The sequence below is a fragment of the Melospiza georgiana genome, chromosome 2 (assembly GCF_028018845.1).
Source record: "Melospiza georgiana isolate bMelGeo1 chromosome 2, bMelGeo1.pri, whole genome shotgun sequence".
Classification (NCBI taxonomy): Eukaryota; Metazoa; Chordata; class Aves; order Passeriformes; family Passerellidae; genus Melospiza; species Melospiza georgiana.
Window position 1 is genome coordinate 115873471 of NC_080431.1, and position 20718 is coordinate 115894188.

Sequence of the window (20718 nt, forward strand, 5' to 3'; positions counted from 1 at the left end):
CTCCCCCCCGGCCCGGCCAATCGCGGCGCCGCGCACGTGACGAGCGCTCCCCGCGATGACCTCATCCCTCGGTTGTGGGATGACGTCAAATTCAAGATGGATGGAATCACGGCGGCGGCGGCGGCAGCGCGGGCTGAGCCCTGAGCGGCGGCGCCGAGGGGGGCGAGCAGGGGGGGGCGGCGGACAGGGTGAGTAGCGCCCGCGTGTCGCGCCCGTCCCGGGGGCTGCCCGCGCCGCGCGGGTCTCCCCGCGCACAAATCCGTCTTTTCCTGACGTAACTCTGAGGTGGTTTTTTTTTTTTTTCCCTTTTTTTTTTTTTTTTTTCCTCTTTCCTCCTTCCCCCCCCCCCCTTCCTCCACCGAGCGGGGATGCGGCTGCCGCGCGCATGCGCCGGTTACGAAACTCTTCCCCCCGTCCTTGGCGGGGCGCGGCGCAGGCGCCCGGAGCGGGCGGGAGGTGCCCGCGGCCGCCGCCGCCACATCGCCCGCCCCGCCCGGGCCCGAGCCCCGAGGGGGAGGCGCGGGGGAAGCGCTCAGGGCGCATGAGCGCGGCCGGCAGCGATGGAAGGAAGGAAGGATGGATGGATGGAAGGAAGGCGGGGAGAGGCGGGTCGGGAGCGGAGAGGGGGGAGCGGGAAGAGGCGCGCCGCTCTCCGGCTTCTTGGGGCTGCGGCGCCTCAGGAGCCCGTTACCCGCTGCAGCGGGGCGTGAGGGCCGCGAGGGTCCGGCCGCCGCAGGGCGTGAGGGACCGGTGCGTGTGAGGGACGCTGGGGACCGGTGGTGTGAGGGATAGCAGGCACCGGTGGTGACAAGGAGCGGCCGCCCGAGCGGTGTGAGGGACCAGCGCTTCCCCCTCCTCTGCCGGCGGCGGCTCCGGGCTGTGCCCCCGCTGCCATCCGAGCTCTAGAGCGAGAGAGGCGCCGGAGGGCCGTGACTCGGGGGTGCCGCGGCTCCTCCCCGGGGTGTCTGGAAGGGAGACGCGTTTCATCTCCCCCAGCGAGGTCCCCGCGTGTCAGTGCAGGCAGGTACCGAACCTCGTCAATGTCCGTCAGTCTAGAGAGGGGAGGTGTCCGAGGATGGGGTCCGGCAGTGCTGGGACCCGATGCGCAGACATTCCGCCTCGACATAAGAACTTTGCTGTGCAATGACCGAGCCCTGCACAGATTGCCCAGAGAGGCTGTGGAGTCTCACTGGAGCTATTCCAGAGCCGTCTGGACACAATCCTGTGCTGTGTGCTCTGGGATCCTACTGGAGCAGGGAGGTTGGACCTGGTGACCCACTGTGGTCCCTTCCAGCCTGACCATTCTGTGGTTCTCTAAACAAAGCGTGGCTTTGCTACTCCGAGCTGGATTATTCATCAGCAGGATGAAGCATATTTCACAGTCAGGTGGGGAAATCCTCAGTGGTGGGCTGTGCAGAAAGTTGTGGAAGGTGTTTTACCTGCTCACAGCTGTCAGAAAGAATTTTGCTACAATCCTCTGCTGATCTTGTGTTCAGATTGGATGAGGCTCGTGTAAATAAACAGAAGAAAAACTTCAAGGAGTTACTATTAGACAGGAAATAATTGTGGAATGTGTGTGTACTGAGTAAGCCCATCTTAATAATTAAATAGCAATGGCTTTAGCAGCTCTTCCTTTTTTTTTTGTAGTTGGGACTCCCAGTGGAAGTAAGAGGTAGGTAGGCTGTACATACCTACAGAAGAGATTGTGATGAATTACACAATCACAGAGCTTTTTGTGAATACAATGACTATCTTGTAGTTAAATTAAAATTAATACTTTATCCTTAGATAAATTAATGTGAAACTAGATTTTTTAAAAAGATGTATTTTTGTACAGGAAGTCTTTTTGATATTAAATCAGGAGTAGTCAATGCACACTGCAGGTAAATCTAGTACTGTTTTATGTGTAGGTTTAGTGTTCTGTTCTGACTTTGCTCAAACTGACAAAGTGCTCTGACTAAAATTTTCCACCAGCATTATGCTGATCCTCTTGAGGGGAAGTTTGGAGCAAATTTAAGCAACTGTTTTTATAAACCCTGTTAAGCAAAAAACCCCGAATTGTGTGGCTGTCTCTTGGGTGGAGGGGACCCAGCATCCCATTCTCTCAGATGTGTGTTTCACCCCTATGCTGCAGAGAATATTTTGTTTACCTGTGGAAAATCCACCCATCCTGCCTGGATTGTGACCATTTCAGGAGCTGTCATTTCCATGTTCTCAGTAGGGGCTTGCAGGGAGGTGTCACAAATGAGAACCTCTGGAGTTTTCACCATTTGTGAGCTCCCCTGATTCTGCTTCAGTGTTCAAGGTACCTTGTCCTTTAGAACACCTGAGCATTCTTAGTGAATATAAAGCAGGCAGCAGCTTTTAGGAAGTTCCCAAAGTCCTTTTAGTGCTGTACATTCATGATAAACGTGAACTTTTGTGCCTCCTGTTCCCCTGTGTAGGTTCCAAGTGCCAGGGTGATTGTGTGCCACATCCATCTCACACTGAGAACCCCCTGGATGAGTGCAAGCTGGATATTTCTGACACATTCACTTTTCTGAGCTCATGGGTGTTTTGTGTGTGATGCTGGAGAATATTTGCACACAGAGAATTAAGTGCTCTGATCATCTGGCTGATCACACTTTACTCAATATTCGTTCAGGGCAGACCAACCTTTGGATTTAAAAGGACTTGGCAGGAAGCCTTGAGCTTTCCTGCTGTATTGAAGCTGTTTTGTTTTGAGCTTCAGGATGTGAAGCAGTTTCTGTTAAAAACCAACCCTCTGGAGCTTTCAGGGTTTTGAAATTTGCTTTATCTGCAAAAGGGTGATAACTGCAGAGTGTGACCAAGTGTGGACTCGCAGGGGAGAGGAAGCTGAGCTGTAATCAGCACAAGGTTTGCTCTGCTCTGGGAGGGGCTGTGCTCTGAGTCACATGCTGCAGTTGCAACAATTTCTGCTCTCATTAAGCTTTTGAGCAACTGAGCTCCTTCATTTTGAAATCTGTCTCATGTAATGAGCTGTGATCCTCAGAAAGCAACAAAAGTCTTGAGAAGCAGCAAAGTCATGGAGAGACTGCAACATGCCCTGATTTAAAATAGCTGTTCTGTGCAGGGGGGGGTTCCTTCCCAAATATTTGTTGTGGTTTAATATTAGTCTTTGTACTGTAGTGTTTCCATGTTTTTCCTGATAATATTAAAGACATCAGTTCTCTTATATTTTCTTTCAATCAGCAGTGAAATAAAAAGAAATTTGTTGTCTTTTCTTATTGACTGCTTTTTGCTGTTCTGGAACAGTTCAGGCATGTTTTGTGAACAAGGAAAGAAAGTGTTGGGCAAGTCTTCAATATTCCTAAGTTTCTTCCATCCCCACCCCCATCAGTTTATCAGTCCTGCTGTCCATCACAAATATAAGTTTTGAAATCCCCTGGTTGATTGTGGAGAGTTTTTTTCTTTGAGGTGCAGTGAAACACCAGATCCTCCTTGTGCAAATTCTCTCCATGCACTCTGTGATAAGAAGACATGAAAAATCCTTTGTCCAAATACTTATTTTTTTTAAATGCCACAAAACTTTTCCTTTGTATACAACTAAATTTCATTCTTTGGGGAAGGGAGAAATATTTTTCCCTTTTTTGTCTGGCAGCATTAATCTCCTTATCCAAGGTTGATCCTGCCTCAGTGCTGAGGAGTGTGAGTAACATTGAGGTTGCCATTCATTCTCATCAGCCTCTGACAAGGTGTGGGTACTGCAGGGACAGTTCTGGCACAGGGCACGGTGAGTGTGTCCCCTCCACCCCCTCACAGTCTGCTCTGCACACATTTGTGAGTATCTCCAGAGCCCTTCTAAAAAACAGAGTACTTGGGACAGCAAAAACGCCTCACAAAGCCCCTTTTAATGCCAATTAATTTCCATGGAAGGAAAAGCAGCAGAGTTACAGTGATTTCTGATCCCTGCCACACTCTGCCATAACCAAAGGGAATTTGTTTACTCTGTACCAAGACATAACTGAGTACAGTCCTCCAGCTGTTGAGGTTAAGGGCCAGATTTCCTGGAATTCCAGTAAAAATATGGCCATCTCAATTCTCATAAATCCTTTTGGGGAGTAAAGATATAAAAATACAGTGCTTTTGTTCAAGGAGCTGGATTTTTAAATTAATTTTTTTTAACTATATAAGACATAGCCTACCTTCAGTTGCTTGTGGACTGGAGTAAACTGAAAATCTCCCTATTTGAAAATGCTATTCATGAGATTTTAAATCTCTTAAGGTAAAACTCAGCTAAAATTGCTGTTGTCATTCCTGAGTCATCTTCCCAGTATCTTGGCCAGAATCAGTGATGGCTGAATGACATTTCTTTGGATCCCTTCAGTGGGAGGATGATACCTGCATTCCTTGAATCATAAATGTCTCACTGGGAATTTTTTAGGCTCAGCATTTTTTTTTTAATATATTCTGCAATCTTTTATATTCTGCATTTTTCAGATTAAATGTATGACTTTTCCCCCTCATGTCTCATTTCCTTAAAGAAACCTTAGTGTAAACACTATTCTGGGATAGAAAAGTACCTTACAGGGATGTGTGGCTTCTCTTCCCATCCAAAATACACTGTGCCTGTAAAAAGCACCATTATAGTCATAGAAATATGACCACAATTAGGGTTTGTCATGTTTATTACACTAGCAAAATTAAAAGTTGTATGTTGATAACTTTTTAATGTGAATTAGGCCAGTTAATGTGTCTCATCTAGTAAAGCAGATGATTGAGTATTACTCCATTTGATAAGTATATCTCAGCATTGCCAATAAAACAATAAAATCAATGTGTAGAAATAGTACAAGTGAACACATTTGGTCTGCAATTCTTCAAATTTCATGCATCTCTTTGCAAAAATGACAAATCTTTCTGGAGATGAGATTACTGTAGGTGTTTAAATCTGATGGCCATCAAGCCTTTCAGACTTGTCCCATCAGAGACTTTATTTGCAACATTACAAAGCAAACGTTGCTTTGTATTTTGCATTACAAAACAAACATTTCAAGGGAATGAAAGATGAAGAACTCCTAGGGAAAGCTGTTTTTAACTTTTTCATATTTTGATTTAGTTTACAGCAATTTGGAGGCTGAGTTACGCAGTCGAGTCATGGAGGCCAGGACAAATAACAAATTGTGTTTGATGTGACTGAATCTTCACTAAATGTTTCAGGAAGAGCTTTGAGAGCTCCCAGGCAGCATTTCCGTGCCCTGTCCCTTCCATCCTGTCTGCTGGCTGCTCCTTGCAGGAGCCATCCCTCCTCAGGCTGCTCCAGGATGAAATTGCACCCTGAGCTGCTGCTGGGTTGTAAACAAGAATGGCAATGACAAGAGGAGCTTTGTGCGCTGACATTCTGTAGTTTGCTGCACGTCAGGGGGAGCTATTTTAAGTGTCAGAACGTGCAGCTGAGGCTATGATCTGAATGTGAAAAGTAGCCTCTCATTTCTGAGTCACTTTGATGTCTGTGTCAGGTTAGCTGCTAATTATCTGTCTAGAGCTAGGGCAAAACAGACTGCAGAATATTCAAACTGAAAGGAGGTTTAGATTAGATATTAGAAGAAAATTCTTTACTGTGAGGGTGGTGAGGCACTGGCACAGATTGATTTCCTCATCTCTGGAAGTGTTCAAGGCCAGGTTGGATGGGGCTCTGAGGAGCCTGGTCTGTGCCCATGGCAGGGGGTTAGAACTGGATGATCCTTCAGGTCCCTTCCCAAACCATTCTGTAAATCTATGATTATAAAATTTCTTCTTTTTCTCGCTCTAAATTTCTGCTTTTATATGTGTGGAGGATAAGTAGGTAGAAATTAGTCCATCAATTTCACACACTGGCAAGCATGTTATTAATCTGATTTTATGCCTGTCTTCGTGCCAGTGAGTCTCTCTGTGCTGCTGACCTATTGGAAATGAGAAACGTTTGTCTTCATGGAGAGTTCACAGTGCTGTCTGCAGGGGAAAACAGCCTCAGCAGTGAGATCTCATTTCATTACATCCAGCAAGACAGAACCCCCAAACATGCAGCAAGAGATTATTGAAGTATTTAGGTAGAAAAATACTCTAGAAATGCAAACAATATTGCTGTGTGGGTTTGCAGCTTTTACCTACAGATTTTGGGGGTGTATAGGGAGATGTGCAAATCTCTATGTGCTGTGGAAGAGTATCTGTGTTGCAAAGGCTGTTGATGGGAGAAGAGACATTTTATAAATTGTTGTCAAATTCAAATCATAAAATCCAGCAGAGAGTACTTGAGTAGAAGCTTAAGCAGTGGAGGTTCCTTTTTCATCTGGACTTGTGACAGACGAGTAAGGGACCTTTCTACTCTTCTGGTGTCTAAAACAGCACCAGAATTGTCAGAGCCATCAGATCCTCAGCAAAGCACTCAAATGAATGCAACATTCTGCATTTGGCAGGGGATGCCCCAGGAAGTCACTTGTACTTTTGGGCTGAGTCTTATAATCCACATTTCTTTAGTGGATTTGTCCCCTCCGTGCTTCTTGTGTGTTTTCCCTGTTTAAACCTGTTCAGTGTCTGTCTCTTCTGTGTGTTTCCTCCTCCATCCTTGTATTCTCTGCTTCCCCCTGCACTTCTTGCAGCCCTGGCACCTCCTTGCTGCAAGGTTGCATCTCAGGGAGGGTTTCAGAACTCTTTCCCCTCCCCCTCAGCACACTGTTAATGGAGCTTCACTGACAGGGATTTCCTTATGGTGGAAGTCAGAAGGCATCATCAACATCTCTTCGTTGCTCATGTATTTGAGGGTGCAGCTTGCACTGGAACCCCACATAAATATCTGCCTGATTCTGTCTGGGATGTTCCAGCTGTAAAGTTGGTGGCTCTGTTGTTTCTAAAGGTGACATTTCAGATGGAGGAAGCTGGTGGAACAAAGAATGGGCAGGTGCCTGGCTCCTCTTGCTGGAACCCTGATGCTCATTTCTTCCTCAGTGAGCTGATTAAGCTGCCTATCCTAGAAAATAGCAAACAGATGTAAAATTCTGGAATTATTTTATTTATTTTTGTTCCCTGCCTAATTTTGAGGAGTTGAATTAACTCACTGGGAGATCAAATGAGCAGAGCTGGTGAAAGGAAGGAGAGAGAAGCACAGGGCTGGGAGGAGATGTGAGAGTAAGGAACAGAGGAAAGGAAGGGGAGCTGCCACTTCGAAGGGAGGTTGCTGTTGAAGATCCACAAATTATTGGGCCTAAGATTAAGCTTTTTCACCCTCCCCTTGTGAAGAGCTCTCCTGAGATTTCTTTTATTTTACAAAAGTTATTTTGAAATAGTAGAGGCATCTTTTTCTGTCCTTGTTCAAAGTATAAAATAAAACCAATGTTATACCAAATGGCACTTAGGCTTTTGAAATCTAGTTTTCTGAGATCAGTGGAGGGCTGTTGAAGGAGGGAATTAGAGGCTGGAGCATCTCTTTTACAGGGAAAGGCTCAGGGAGCTGGGCCTGTTCAACCTAGAGAAGGGATGACTGAGAGGGGACCTCATTTATGTGTATAAATATCTAAAGGGGCAGTGGCAGGAGGTGGACAGGCTCTGCTCTGTGGTGCCCAGAAACAGGACAAGAGGGAATGGGCAGAACTGATGCCCAGGAAGTTCCACCTGAACATGAGGAAGAACTTCTTCCCTGTGCAGTGACAGAACTGGGACAGATTGTCCAGAGAGGCTGTGGAGTCTCCCCCTCTGGAGCTATTCCAGAACCATCTGCACACAATCCTGTGCTGTGTGCTCTGGGATCCTGCAGGAGCAGGGGGTTGGACCTGGTGACCCACTGTGCTCCCTTCCAGCCTGACCCATCTGTGATTCTGTGAAGGCTGACACTGAAATCTCTTCTTGGCTTCACAAAGGTTCCTGCTGCACTGGCCCATCCTGGGTCAGGAGTCTGAGTTCAGTCACTGCTCCTCCTGAGGACCAGCAGCTGCTGTGGCATGAGGCAGCTGCCACCACACTGTGGGACATTTCCTGATGTGCTCCTGCTGTTTCCATGATGTCACCTGAACATCATGGAACAAAAGAAGAAAGCTTTGTTTCCAGTCAGTAGTGAAGGTGGCTGGAAAAAAAAAGGGTTAGAGAGAATAAAAGCAGATTATCTGGAGGAAAGATCTGAGGTAGCTAATCACAAAACAATCTACAGCTGAGCAGTAGGAGTACTCAAACACCTGGAACCAAATCTGGTGTTTCAGGAGACTGCCAGAGTTGTGTATCTACGCAAGCTTTTGTGTGGGGCTCAGCACAGGCAGCCAGGCACTGGCTTTGGGGACCCAGTTCTTGTCTCCTGTGGCTGTTCCTGCTGCTGCCTCTTCAGTTATGCCAATGCAGTAGTTCCTGATGTGGTGCACTATAAAAATCAACCAGCATTTGAAAAGAAATAATGTTGGGTGTTTATTTATTGTCTGTTCTGCTACGTCATTTGGGCCTGCAAATATTTGTACTGGCACAGCTGAAGGAGGAGTGACCTGCAGTGTGCAGGTAAGGTGAACACAAGAGAGCAGGGATGACTTGGATCAACTTTGTTATTGAAAATTATTCCTGTACTAAAATTTTAACACATTGACTCGGGTATTCTTTGGGTTGATTTTTTTTTTCTACTTCTAAATATTTCAGGCTTTCACATGATCTGGGTAAATGTCTTAAAATGGCTCTGTGAAACAGTTCTGGTGGTTTTGTGCTATTGTTTGTTTAATTTCTGCCTGTTGTGTCTAAAGGCTATTAAGCTGAAAGTCAAGCCCTTGAGTTAGGAAATACCAGGATTAAAGCTGCCTTTGGAGGATTGATTTGGTCCTTTGCCATTTGTGTGCGTTGCAGCCTTGGTTACTGTTAAAGTGACAGAGTTAAACTGCACCCTGAGTGACTGCAGGGATGTTTGTGTCTGCGCTGTTTCATGGGATGAATTGAAGTAGTTGTAGGAATGAAAAAGGGAACTGTGGCCAGCAGGATGGGTGACTGCTGGATTCTGCTTTAGTCCTGCAGATTTTACACCACTCTCTACTGGTTACACTGCACTGCTGGGTTATGTAGGTAGAGGGACACAGTAATTACATGGTGTTTACTCTGCCAGTTTGAAAAACACAAGGGCAAAGCAGATTAAAATGAAAGATCTTAAAATATTTCAAAACATTTGACTAATACTCTGTTTCCACTGTGTCCTTGAAGTGTGGGTTGTGCAGCAGCTTCTCTTGGGTGTCTCATCACCACAGTTAAAGTTTCCTAAGCTCTGTTATCTGTTACCTCCATTTACCTTCTGCAACTTGCATCCCAGAGGAATCACTTGAGTTTGCAAATTCACTTTCTTCCAGGTGAAGGGAAAGCTGTTCTCCTGGAGACTTAAAACTCTGTAATTGTTAATGGGTGATCAGACCACGAAACTGGACTGGGGCCAGCCACACTCTGCCACTTTAAATTGCAGTGGCATCCACAAGGGAGGAGGGCTATGAACCACCACCCTCACACCCCCACCTCCATCCTCCCAGTGTTCTTCTGTAAAACATAGAAAGCAAAGCAAACCAGATTGCTTTCTCAATTTGAGATTGACTGCACTGCTTTTTATAGATGGAGGTGTGGGGGAATTATGCATTATAGCTATTGAAGGTGAATTAAGGATAAATTAGTGTTTATGAAATGACACTGCAAGGCACTGAAATACAAAGTAAAGACTGATCTGGTGAGGAAACAGCATTCTGGTTGTGCTGTTGCCATGTCACTATGAACTCATTTGGTACTTTTAGGTGTAGAAGTGGTAGCTCAGTCCTTGATATGATCAGTGCCCTGAGACACTGCATGCAGCATCCTTTATGTCATTTCTCAATAATACCAATTCAGACTTTGATCACTTATACCGATTAGTTTTAAGATTTACCATCCTCATTTGTTAACCATGGGGTTGTAGCTTCTCAGTACTGTTTTGTTATTTTGATAAACTTTACAGTTCTGCTTGTAAGCTGGTGAACAGAGAAACCTTTTTGTTGTAGTTGCATATATCATGTACAAATGAAACTAAAAAGTAGTTTCTCAAATCAGCTGTAAAAGTAAGAGAATTGCTTTTAATAGATCCTGGTTTGTTTTACAACCACCATGGAGGTAGTGTAGAGAGTGTCCATGAAAAAAATAAGAGAATTTAATATTGTTGATTTCTCTATGTGTGTTCTTGTGCACAGATATATAAATTGCAACTCCTGCCATTGAATTTATTTGTTTAACTTAAAACCTGGTTATCTTCTTTTGTTAAGCTCTCATCAGGAGCAGTATAGTGAGTTATCAAGACATATCCAGTATGGAATGGGCTGTGTTTTGAAGCACATGGATCATGGATATTTCTGCACTGCAGCTTAATTTGTCCTTATTGTACTCTTGGATGCAGCCAAGGGTAACTGTTCCTCAGATGTATGGGTTGTGGGCATAAAGTGCTGTAATGCTAATGAATGAAACAGGGATTTCAGTTCTCTGAGTGCTTTTCATCCTGAGCAAAGCAGTGCAGGGGTACTTCAGTGAAAACTGACATTTCCCAGAAACCAGATCCTGGTTTTCAAAAATCACATTTCCCAGAATCCAGTGCAGTTTTAAGTGGCACATACAGTTAGAAGTAGATATTAACAGCACTTATTAAGCATAAGTAAACCTGATTAATTCAGATTACAGACAATAATGCTGTTTCCTTCTCCCTTCCCAGTATTAATGCCCTTTCCATCATCCTATTAAAAGTGACAACAAACCCCCCTAAATTTGTGTAGTCAGCAGGAGGCTGTCAGGGTTGCTTAGCCTCAGAAAGGTGAGTTGCTATCACTAAGCTTTACATACCTGATCCAAGAGTCCAGAGTTTATCAATCCAGTTGTCAAGATAGATCTTTATAAAGCTGAAGCAGAGAAAGAGATGATCAAGAGTGAAATGCTTGAACTGTTCTGTTCCTCCCTGTAGAGAGGTGTATTACATGAAGAGAACACAGCCCGCCCATCCATCCATCCATCCATCCATCCATCCATCCATCCATCCATCCCTCCATCCCTCCATCCATCCCCCAGTTAGTTAGGTGCAATATCCTTGGTGTAAGATTAGCAGTTAAAAGGATTTTTGGAAGTGGGCAGATAAGCTGGTTCTTCCCATGCCTGTGCTTTTTTGGAGCTACCAGTGGTGTTTCATTCCCAAGCCTTTCCTCCACACAAGCTGTTCCTTTAATCACGGTTTGGTGGTGGTTTAGCCAGTTTATAAAGTACAGGAGATGTGTTTACTTTGTCTCTAACAGTTCATATAAGGCAACCTACAGCTTGTTGTTGTTGTTCTTTTCCAGGGACACCAGAATCATGGAGGGGCTCTTGCATTACATAAATCCAGCACATGCCATTTCCCTGCTGAGCACCCTGAACGAGGAGCGTCTCAAGGGACAGCTGTGTGACGTTGTGCTGATCGTAGGAGACCAGAAATTCCGAGCTCATAAGAATGTTCTGGCTGCCAGCAGTGAATATTTCCAGACTCTGTTCACAAATAAGGAGAATGAGTCTCAGTCAGTGTTTCAGCTCGACTTTTGTGAGCCAGATGCTTTTGATAATGTGTTGAACTACATTTATTCTTCATCCTTGTTCATTGAGAAAGGCAGCCTCGCAGCTGTGCAAGAACTGGGCTACAGCCTTGGAATATCTTTTCTTACAAACATTGTTTCCAAGAGTCCTCAAGCTCCTTTTCCTTCTTGTCCTATGAAAAAAATACTCTACCAAGATGAAGATGAAAGTAGTTCTCAGAAGAGAAGTGTCATTGTCTGTCAGAACAGAATTGAAGCACAAGCAAAAAGCATAAATCAAACACAGCACGACTTAAGCCATACTCCTAAACCTTCACCCTCTGTGGCTGTCAAAGCTGGCAGCAGACCACAGGTAACAAAACCAACTGAAACCCTTCACAACTTATCACTGACTGAAAGGAAGTGGCTGAAAGAAGGCCCTGTGAGCTATACAAAGGTTCATGAAACTTCTGGAACTGTGGAGGATCAGAGCAGAGGTGCTTTAGTGAAAAGGAACATGGTGCTGCCTCAGATGTCTTTGGCAGAGAAAGAAATGGCAAGCGGCGAGCCAGGAAGCAGCGCTCAGCTTCTGAGAGGAAAAGTTGCAGAGATGTCATTGAAAAGACCACGTCCACCAGTCTTGTCTCTGCGTGGGGCAGCGGAATCCACGTTTCTGTTGAGAGAGGCAGGAAAAGGAAATGGTCAAGGGGAAGACAGGAATTTGCTCTACTACTCCAAGTTAGGGCTGGTAATCCCATCTAGTGGGTCTGGCCCAGAAAACCAAAGTATTGACAGAAGTGGGCCCCTTGTAAAAAGTCTCCTTCGAAGGTCACTGTCCATGGATAGCCAGGTTCCTATTTACTCACCTTCTGTTGACCTAAAACCTGCACATGTATCCTCGTGCTCCTCACCAGGAACTAACGATTCCCAGAAGACATTTAATGTTGCATCCCAAAAGTCATCCTCGAAAGAGTCATCGGAGAAGTCGGCCTTGGATGAGAAGCCACAGGTAATACACCCACATCGCCTTAGGTCTTTCAGTGCCTCTCAGACAACAGATCGGGAGGTGGCTTCCCCTCTCTCGGAGGTGAGGATCAAAACTGAGCCCAGCAGTCCCCTCTCAGATCCTGCTGACATCATCCGAGTCACGGTGGGTGATGCTGCAGCATCGGCAAACAAAGACTTTGCTTTTAAAGCTGAGGATGATCGTAAGGAACCAAGCAGACTTCCAGCCAAAAGGAGGTTCCAGGATGATAGGAGGCCACCATTCAAGAAGCTGAAGGCGGATGAGCAGGGTTCTCCTGGCTCAGAAGAGAACTTTGAGGAAGGCTCGAGCCCCACGCACCTTGATGCCGATTTCCCTGATTCTGATGTCAGCAAAGATGAATACAGTGAGATGGAAGAAGCGAGACCAAATAAAAAATTTAAATGTAAACACTGCCTTAAAATTTTCAGATCAACAGCAGGTCTTCATCGCCATGTTAACATGTATCACAATCCAGAGAAGCCCTATGCTTGTGATATCTGCCACAAGAGATTCCACACCAATTTCAAAGTGTGGACGCACTGCCAGACCCAGCATGGAATTGTGAAGAATCCCTCACCAGCTTCCAGTTCACACGCCCTTTTGGATGAAAAATTCCAAAGAAAACTGATCGATATAGTGAGGGAGAGAGAAATCAAAAAAGCTCTGATTGTGAAACTGAGACGTGGCAAGCAGAGCTTTCAGGGCCAGTCGGCTTCCCAAGCACAACAAGTTATCAAAAGGAATTTAAGGTCGAGAACCAAAGGAGCCTATATTTGTACCTACTGTGGGAAAGCTTATCGTTTCCTCTCCCAGTTCAAACAGCACATAAAAATGCACCCTGGGGAGAAGCCCATTGGAGGGAATAAGGCTCCTAAGCAGAAAGATCACATCCATATTGAAAACCCAGTGGAAAACAAGGAGGTTTATCAGTGCCGTCTCTGCAATGCCAAGCTCTCCTCGCTGATTGAACAGGGAAACCACGAGCGACTCTGTAGGAACGCCACTGTCTGTCCTTACTGCAGCCTTAGGTTTTCTTCTCCAGACCTGAAGCACGAGCATGAGAGCAAGTGTGAGTACAAGAAGCTGACTTGCCTTGAGTGCATGCGCACCTTCAAATCATCCTTCAGCATCTGGCGCCATCAGGTTGAAGTTCACAATCAGAACACAATGGCTCCATCAGAGAACTTCTCTTTGCCCCTCATGGATCACAATGGAGAAGTCACCAGTTCCTCACGGCTGCCTCCGCAGTCGGAATCCAATAAAATGAACAATTTTGTTGCTGCAAAGGAGGACGGCGTGTTCAGTGATTCGTCAGAACAAATCAATTTTGATTCTGAAGACTCTTCATGCCTGCCTGAAGACTTAAGTGTTTCCAAGCAGTTTAAAATCCAGATCAAAGAAGAGCCTGCAGATGACATAGAGGACGAGGTCACCGAAACGAGCAGGGAACCCAAGGACGTGGTCTCCAAGAAAGATCCCAGTTTGTGGCCCTGTGAGAAGTGTGGGAAGATTTTCACCTTGCGCAAGCAGCTGGAGCGGCACCAGGAGCTCCTGTGCTCGGTGAAGCCCTTCATCTGCCACGTGTGCAACAAGGCCTTCCGAACCAATTTCCGCCTCTGGAGCCACTTCCAGTCTCACATGTCCCAGGCTGCAGAGGAGTCCACGAATAAAGAGCCTGAGATATGTCCACCAGCTAACTCCCCATCACCCCCACCCTTACCCCCACCCCCTCCTCTGCCCAAAATCCAGCCTCTGGAGCCCGACAGCCCCACGGGCCTGCCGGAGAGCTCGGGTGCTACTGAGAAGCTGTTCGTGCCGCAGGAGTCGGACACGCTCTTCTACCACGCACCGCCGCTCTCGGCCATCACCTTCAAGAGACAGTACATGTGCAAACTCTGCCACAGGACTTTCAAGACAGCTTTCAGCCTCTGGAGCCACGAACAGACACACAATTAGCTTTAAGAGAAGCCTTGCAGAGCTGGTTTGGGGGGGCTGTGTTCAGGATCTCAGAGGCCTGCCACATAGACTACGAATTTAAGAGGATCAGAAGGATGGTCATGATGATGGAAAATCTGGAATTTGTGATGCTGCTTGGATTTGAAGATTAGGGAAAATTATAACTTGGTTAGTAGGTAGAAAGCAGAGTAATTTAAAATATTGTGGTCTGGGATCTAATAGTAAGAGAATAAATTTTATTTTATTTCATTTGACACTGAAATACAATTGCATCTGGATTGTATGCATGGATCTTCATCCCGTGATGTTGGTGTGTGCGTGTGTATTATATATAAAGTTACATATTAAATGAAAGAGAAACAACAATTTGGATTCTAACTGTGAGTGTGAAGGTTCTACTTATAGTAGTGAAATACTGTAACCAACGTCATGATTTGTTTTTCCAAAAGAAACCCACACACACAAGCTCCATGTAAGTGGTTGCCATGCACTGGCAGTTTGGGAGGAAGTGGATGGAGTGTCTTGCTGTATTGACTTAGGTCTTAGAAACCTTTAGCAATAACAAATAAACCTCAAGTTTGAGTAATCTTGATGTTATTGGATACGAATGTTTGCTATTTTAAGGGAACATAGAATTGTTTTGTTGTTGTATGGAACTTGTGCAAATTAAAATAGAATCTAAAGTCAGCAATATTATTAAGATTTTATATAAGAAGTAGCAGCAAGCCTGCTTTCAGCCATTTAATTATAACTTTCTAAGGAAAATTGAGAGAGGGGGTACTTTGCTTTATATAATGTCCCAAAGACTAATTTCCTACAGATACTTGGGTAGCTGAAGTCATTGTGTAACAGCCATCATAATGCAAATGGTACTGTTTATAACATGAACTGAGGTTGAATGGATATCAGACAAGTTTCATAGTTTTGTTTCCACTATTTGTACAACTGTTTGTAATTTTAACTACAAAGGAATGTATAACTATTAAATCATCAAGCGAGAGCTCGTTAAGGGACAGAAGATGAGTTGTGTTTCTAAACACAAGTAATAAGCTCAGCCATGAAGTACAAAGATATGTTTTAACAAAACCTAAAAATGTAAATATTTATATAGACACCTGTATAAATGAAGAAGTATGTATTTGAAATTTGTATTAAGCGTACATATCCAGCTCAAAGCAGAGGAGAAAATCACACTACAATCACTGCATTTTATGGATACAATGCATATAGAGTAGTTCTTTCTGCTGCTTTACTCATATGTGACTGTGTTGCAATTTTCCAATTTGTTGAAAATTGTGGTAATAATGGGCTGCAGATATTCTGTGTGCTTCCATTATTTTACCTCAAATGGCAACTGGAGCATTTAGTGTAAGTAGGATCACACATATTTACCAGGAGCTATAGTAAGGGTCCAATTTTTTCTATAAGTCAAGGAAATATTTACCCAGAAGTAGGAGGTGAACCAACAGTGAGAAATTTATTTTGCTAGAATTTTAACTTAGTGGAGGGGTGGTGGGTTGGAGTGAACATAAATGATGCAAGCTGTGTTTATGATCCTGACCAACGTTCCCCCTGCAGGGCTGGGAGAAGGGGGATGTAATTCCAGCCTGCTGAGTCAGAGCCCAGTCTGTGTCCACTGAAACCAGCAGGAGTTTGGTCACCATTTCAGGGGCAGCAGGAGTGAGGCTTGAATTCCCTGTGTAACCATGTGTGTTGTTTCAGTATCCCAAGTTCAAAAGCTAAAATTGCAAGCTGATGCTGAGATTCAGCAAAATCAAGCACAAGTGTAACTCCTAAGAATCTGAGGATGGGCACCCTTAGGCACACACCAGATTTTTCTCAGTGAAAGCCAAGTGTGCCACCATTTTTTTTTCCCAACAGATATTTAACTATTTTTCCTGTAAGTGAAGTTTGAAAGAATCAGCTCAGGATGGACCCCTGATTTTTTTCAGCTACCAAAAAAATTGCAGTTTTACTTTCAAGCCTCTTCTGCTTCGTTTTTCGTATAATCTAAAATTGCTACTAGACACCTCTGAAAGTAACATATTGTTCTTTATTGTCCTCTTTCAGGCAAACTGTGGCTGAGTTTGATTAGGCTAATTTGCTTGAGTATCAGTTAAACTCTTTCAGTGGCATTGCAGTTGAAACAAGGTACTTGCTTAATAGTGACATTTCCAGTTACTGACTTTTTTATTCCACCTAATAAAACCATAAATTTCTTTCTTACCAGAAACGATTTCAGAATAAAATGGTTATTGCACTTAAACCTGGTTTTAAAAATCAGAAAAACAAAAAGCCTTGCTAAGTACCCTTTATATATGTTTTAAAAAATCTGTGTGTATAAAATATGAACGTGTTTTTGTAGAATGGTTCCTAAGTTTTCCCCAGTGATTCTTCTGCACAACAGCCTGAAAGTTGAGCTACAGCCTTTTAAAATTCAGTGTGCTTTCTGAAGGAAGGTGGCATCCAGCTCAGCTGGGTCACAGCCACCTCACTTCCAGCTGGGATTCTGCTCTGTGCTATGGTGATAAATTCTACACACTTTAAATCAAAACCTTGTGCAACATCTTTGAAGAAACCCTAACCTTTTCCTAGTGTACTAGGTATTATAAAGAATCCATAAAATTTTTTTGGTCTAAGTAGCCTCCTAAGTTTTTCTTCAGTTGCTTTGGTTTTGAGGGGGTTTTTAAAGTTTTGTTTCCCACTTTGAGCGTGTTCTGTGTGATTATTTTTTTTTTTTTTTTTTTACATTTGGTTCCTGTTGTTTAGTAAAGGAATTCAGGATCTCTAAAATTTAAATATGAGATGTTTATATAGCAGTTCTGGTTTTCTATTAGCTTTTATACAGTATCTTAAAAAGCCCTTGATAGAAGTGTTTATTTTGGAGGATATGGAATAAATATGCTTCCACTTATATAACTTTAATATATGTCTTAAAATTTAAATTATGGGAAAAAATGTTAGTTGCTTGTTTATAAATAAAGGTCTTTTGAAGAGTGTCTAGTTTGGCCACAGCCAAAATAAAAGGCAAATTTATTGATGCAAAAGTCTGTTTTCATCATATTTTGTTTAATTTTATAGCTGTGTATTGAAGTGACAAAAAGTTAGAGGTCTTGTTAAATATAAAAAAGTGTTTTGCTTTTTTTTCTAAAATTTGTGACAGGAGCGTGCAGATGTTTTAATATATAGATTAGAATCTATAATTCTGTCCTTTTTTTGCTATTTTTATAACCTATCAGATAAATCTCAGAGAACTATCCTGCTTCAGTGGGAGTGGAAACTAGTGTTGCATTTCAGGGGAGCAGTGTTGAGCCATGAAATGTATTTTGGTTTGGGACTTTTTTTTCCTTTCAGGCACTGTGTTGGCAAAGCCTCTAAGCCTATCTTAAGTCCATTAAGATCAGTCTTATTTTGGTTTTTTTTTTTTCTTAAATTGTTCTGTGCAAGTTCTTTGCTGAATTGGGACCATGACCAACCTTGGAAGAGAGCAATGGCAGCAAAACACAGCAACCAGTGACAGAGCTGTCTCTGGTTTTGGGTTGTTGGTGAGGCAGAGTGAAACAGCCCTGGCAGGTGATGGAGGAGGTAACCTGGTGAATAGGGTGAGCCCACAGTTGGTCTGGGCTGTTCCAAAAACGAGATGCTGCATTATCTGTGACCCCAAGCAGCTCTAAGAGGCAAGGCAGGAACATCCAGGAGGTTTTGTTGCCTGATTTTCATTTTCCCCAAGTTGGACACGTGGGTTTGCTCCAGAGCTCTGCGTGCTCTCTGTTGCTGTTCCAAGCTTCCAGTGTTAAATTGAGTTCCTCCCATGGGATAAGGACAGACTATGCCTAATTTCTTGGCTCTGACAGTGAGGCTGCAAATATCTGGCATGAGCCTGTAATCTGGCATGTGCCTATACTGTTCAATAAAATTGTTTACATTTTCCTACCAGATTTAGGTAAAAATCAAAACAAGCTTAGGGGGTTGGTTTTTGTTGGAGTTTTTTTTTTTTTATCTGTTTGTTTTGGTTGGGGGTTTTTTTAGTGTTGCTCTTATTGAATCAGTGTTAAAATATTTTTTTCTGTTGTTGCTGAACACAGCCTGATAGTATTTTTAATGTTATTGATTCTTGTTTATTTAAAATGACTTGTGAAAAAACTGTACTGTAACTGCTCTAAGAAAAGGGACACTATCAAGAGAAAGGCTGGATACAGAAGATGAACATACCTGTATTGGAAATACTTTATATTAATAAATAATATTGAAGAATTTAAAAACAAATTGATTCATAACACTTGAGCTGCTTGGGCTTGAAAAACCTATTTTGGGCAGCCTCAGTTGTTGTGAGGATGTCTGAAAAATATAACTGAATTCTGTGGGTTGAGCTGATTTTTCATGTTGCTTTTTCTCTCACTATTCCAGAATAAAGGACTCAATCCTTTTTTTTTCCTTTTCCAGACTCTCAGTCACTATCTTTTAAAGACACAAGCTTCCCACTATTGCAGCAGCAGCTTTAATTCAGATAAGTACAGAAAAATCAGAACAAACCCTCTTTTTCAGCATTAAGTGCAAAATACACATAAAGTACATATTGTAAGGCTTATTCTTGACAGTGTCCTTTTTTAAAAAGCAGGAAAATGGGATCACTTTAAGTGCTTGGGTACAGGGGAATAGTTTCCTACTAGAAATTGGAATTATCCAATATATTTTCTAGAGAGTTTTCCGGTTAGTTACACAAAATCACTTGTCATTTTAAAGGATTATAGAAGTAAGACAAGCAACTCTGGGTTTATAATCCTGTATACCTTATACATTCTATATCTGTTCAATACACCAGGATGGGTTTTTACTTTTTTTAGGACTGAGACTTAATAGCTTAAGGCAATTTTTTTCTTTAATGTAATGTAAATCCATTGCTGCTTTGTACAACTTTTTCTACTGTGTGTTTTCTTTACTTAGATCTTGACTAAGAAATGTTGGCGTCCAATAAACTTACACTTTGTTTCTTTTGAGTCACTGTGTCTTCTACTGGAATCTCTTGGCAGAGGGTGTTGTTATTGTACAAAGCATTGTGTCTGCAGGGTAGGAAGTGAGTTTGTAAGAGAGCATCTTTTGTTCTGTTTGTTGGATGTAAGTGCTACTTGTACATTACTAAAATAATGGGGAGTTGTTTGTTTTAGTAAATGCCTCACTGAAGCTTTTACTGGAAAATACAGGAAAACCAGCTGCTCCAGACAATCCCTTAAAAACTTGAGCACAGCCCAAATCCTGCTTCATGTGCAATCAGTGATTTGTGGGAGGAAGTGTCTCCATCTAAAACTGGACTGAACCAGATGTTTGAGAGGACACAGCAATGTTTCTGGTTTTACAGCACTTCATCCAAAGCAGTTTTGCTGCATAAATGTCCCTCTTCAAAACCCTGTGTGGGGTTCACAGGGGTCCCAGGATGAGGGAAGAGACAAGGACCTGACTCCATGTTTCAGAAGGCTGATTTATTATTTTATGATATATATTATATTAACATGATATATTAAAACTATACTAAAATAATAGAAGAAAGGATTTAATCAGAAGGCTAGCAAGCAAGAAGAAGAAAGGAATGACAACAAAAGCTTGTGTCTGAAAGTCCGAGACAGCTGGATTGTGATTGGCCATTAATTAAAAAAAACCACATGAGACCAATCACAGATCCACCTGCATTCCACAGCAGCAGATAATCATTGTTTACATTTTGTCTCTCAGGCCTCTCAGCTTCTCAGGAGAAAAAGTCCTAAGGAAAGGATTTTTCAGAAAATATGGCTACAAAACCCTCTGTGTGGGAATGTAGTATGTGGATTCCCAAAAAGCAGAGAATGAGCATTTTATCTTTTGGGAATGGGGTTTACTCAGTTCCTGTCTTCACACTAGGTGTGACCTGTCTTTGAGAACACTTAGGCCAGTTTTCTCAACTTCTTGGACTCCACATTTGCTGTCTTTTGCAGTTTTTTCCACATCCACTGCCTTGTGCAGTGTGGATGGACCCACAGACCAGTTTCACCCACATTTAACAGAGGAGACAAGGTCTCAAGAATTAATGTTCCACGAGTTTTGTGCAAATCCTTGCCTGGGTGTGAAGGAATGGTGTCAGTGGGACACCACAAATCCAGTGGGAAGGGTAAGGTTTGCACAGAGGATGTGCTGAGCACTCACCTGCACTTTTTACCCCAGCACTTGTCACTGTGTGTGTGCAGTGACCTCTGAGGACAGGACAGTGGC

The 20718-nt window shown here is 43.3% G+C and overlaps 1 protein-coding gene across 1 annotated transcript; it reads left to right on the top strand.

The window, feature by feature from the left end:
- The first annotated feature begins 927 nt into the window (after positions 1 to 927).
- ZBTB21 (zinc finger and BTB domain containing 21) lies at positions 928 to 19475 on the top strand. Its single transcript, XM_058018291.1, has 2 exons — positions 928 to 1883; positions 11289 to 19475. The coding sequence occupies exons 1-2, from the start codon at positions 1822 to 1824 to the stop codon at positions 14476 to 14478; spliced, it is 3252 nt and encodes a 1083-aa protein (XP_057874274.1). The 5' UTR covers positions 928 to 1821; the 3' UTR covers positions 14479 to 19475.
- Positions 19476 to 20718: the final 1243 nt, after the last annotated feature.

Coding starts and splice junctions, on each gene's coding strand:
- ZBTB21 (XM_058018291.1), top strand. CDS start 1,822: ATGTATTTTTGTACAGGAAGTCTTTTTGATATTAAATCAGGAGTAGTC. Junction 1,884..11,288: donor GTAGTCAATGCACACTGCAG/GTAAATCTAGTA, acceptor GTTCTTTTCCAG/GGACACCAGAATCATGGAGG.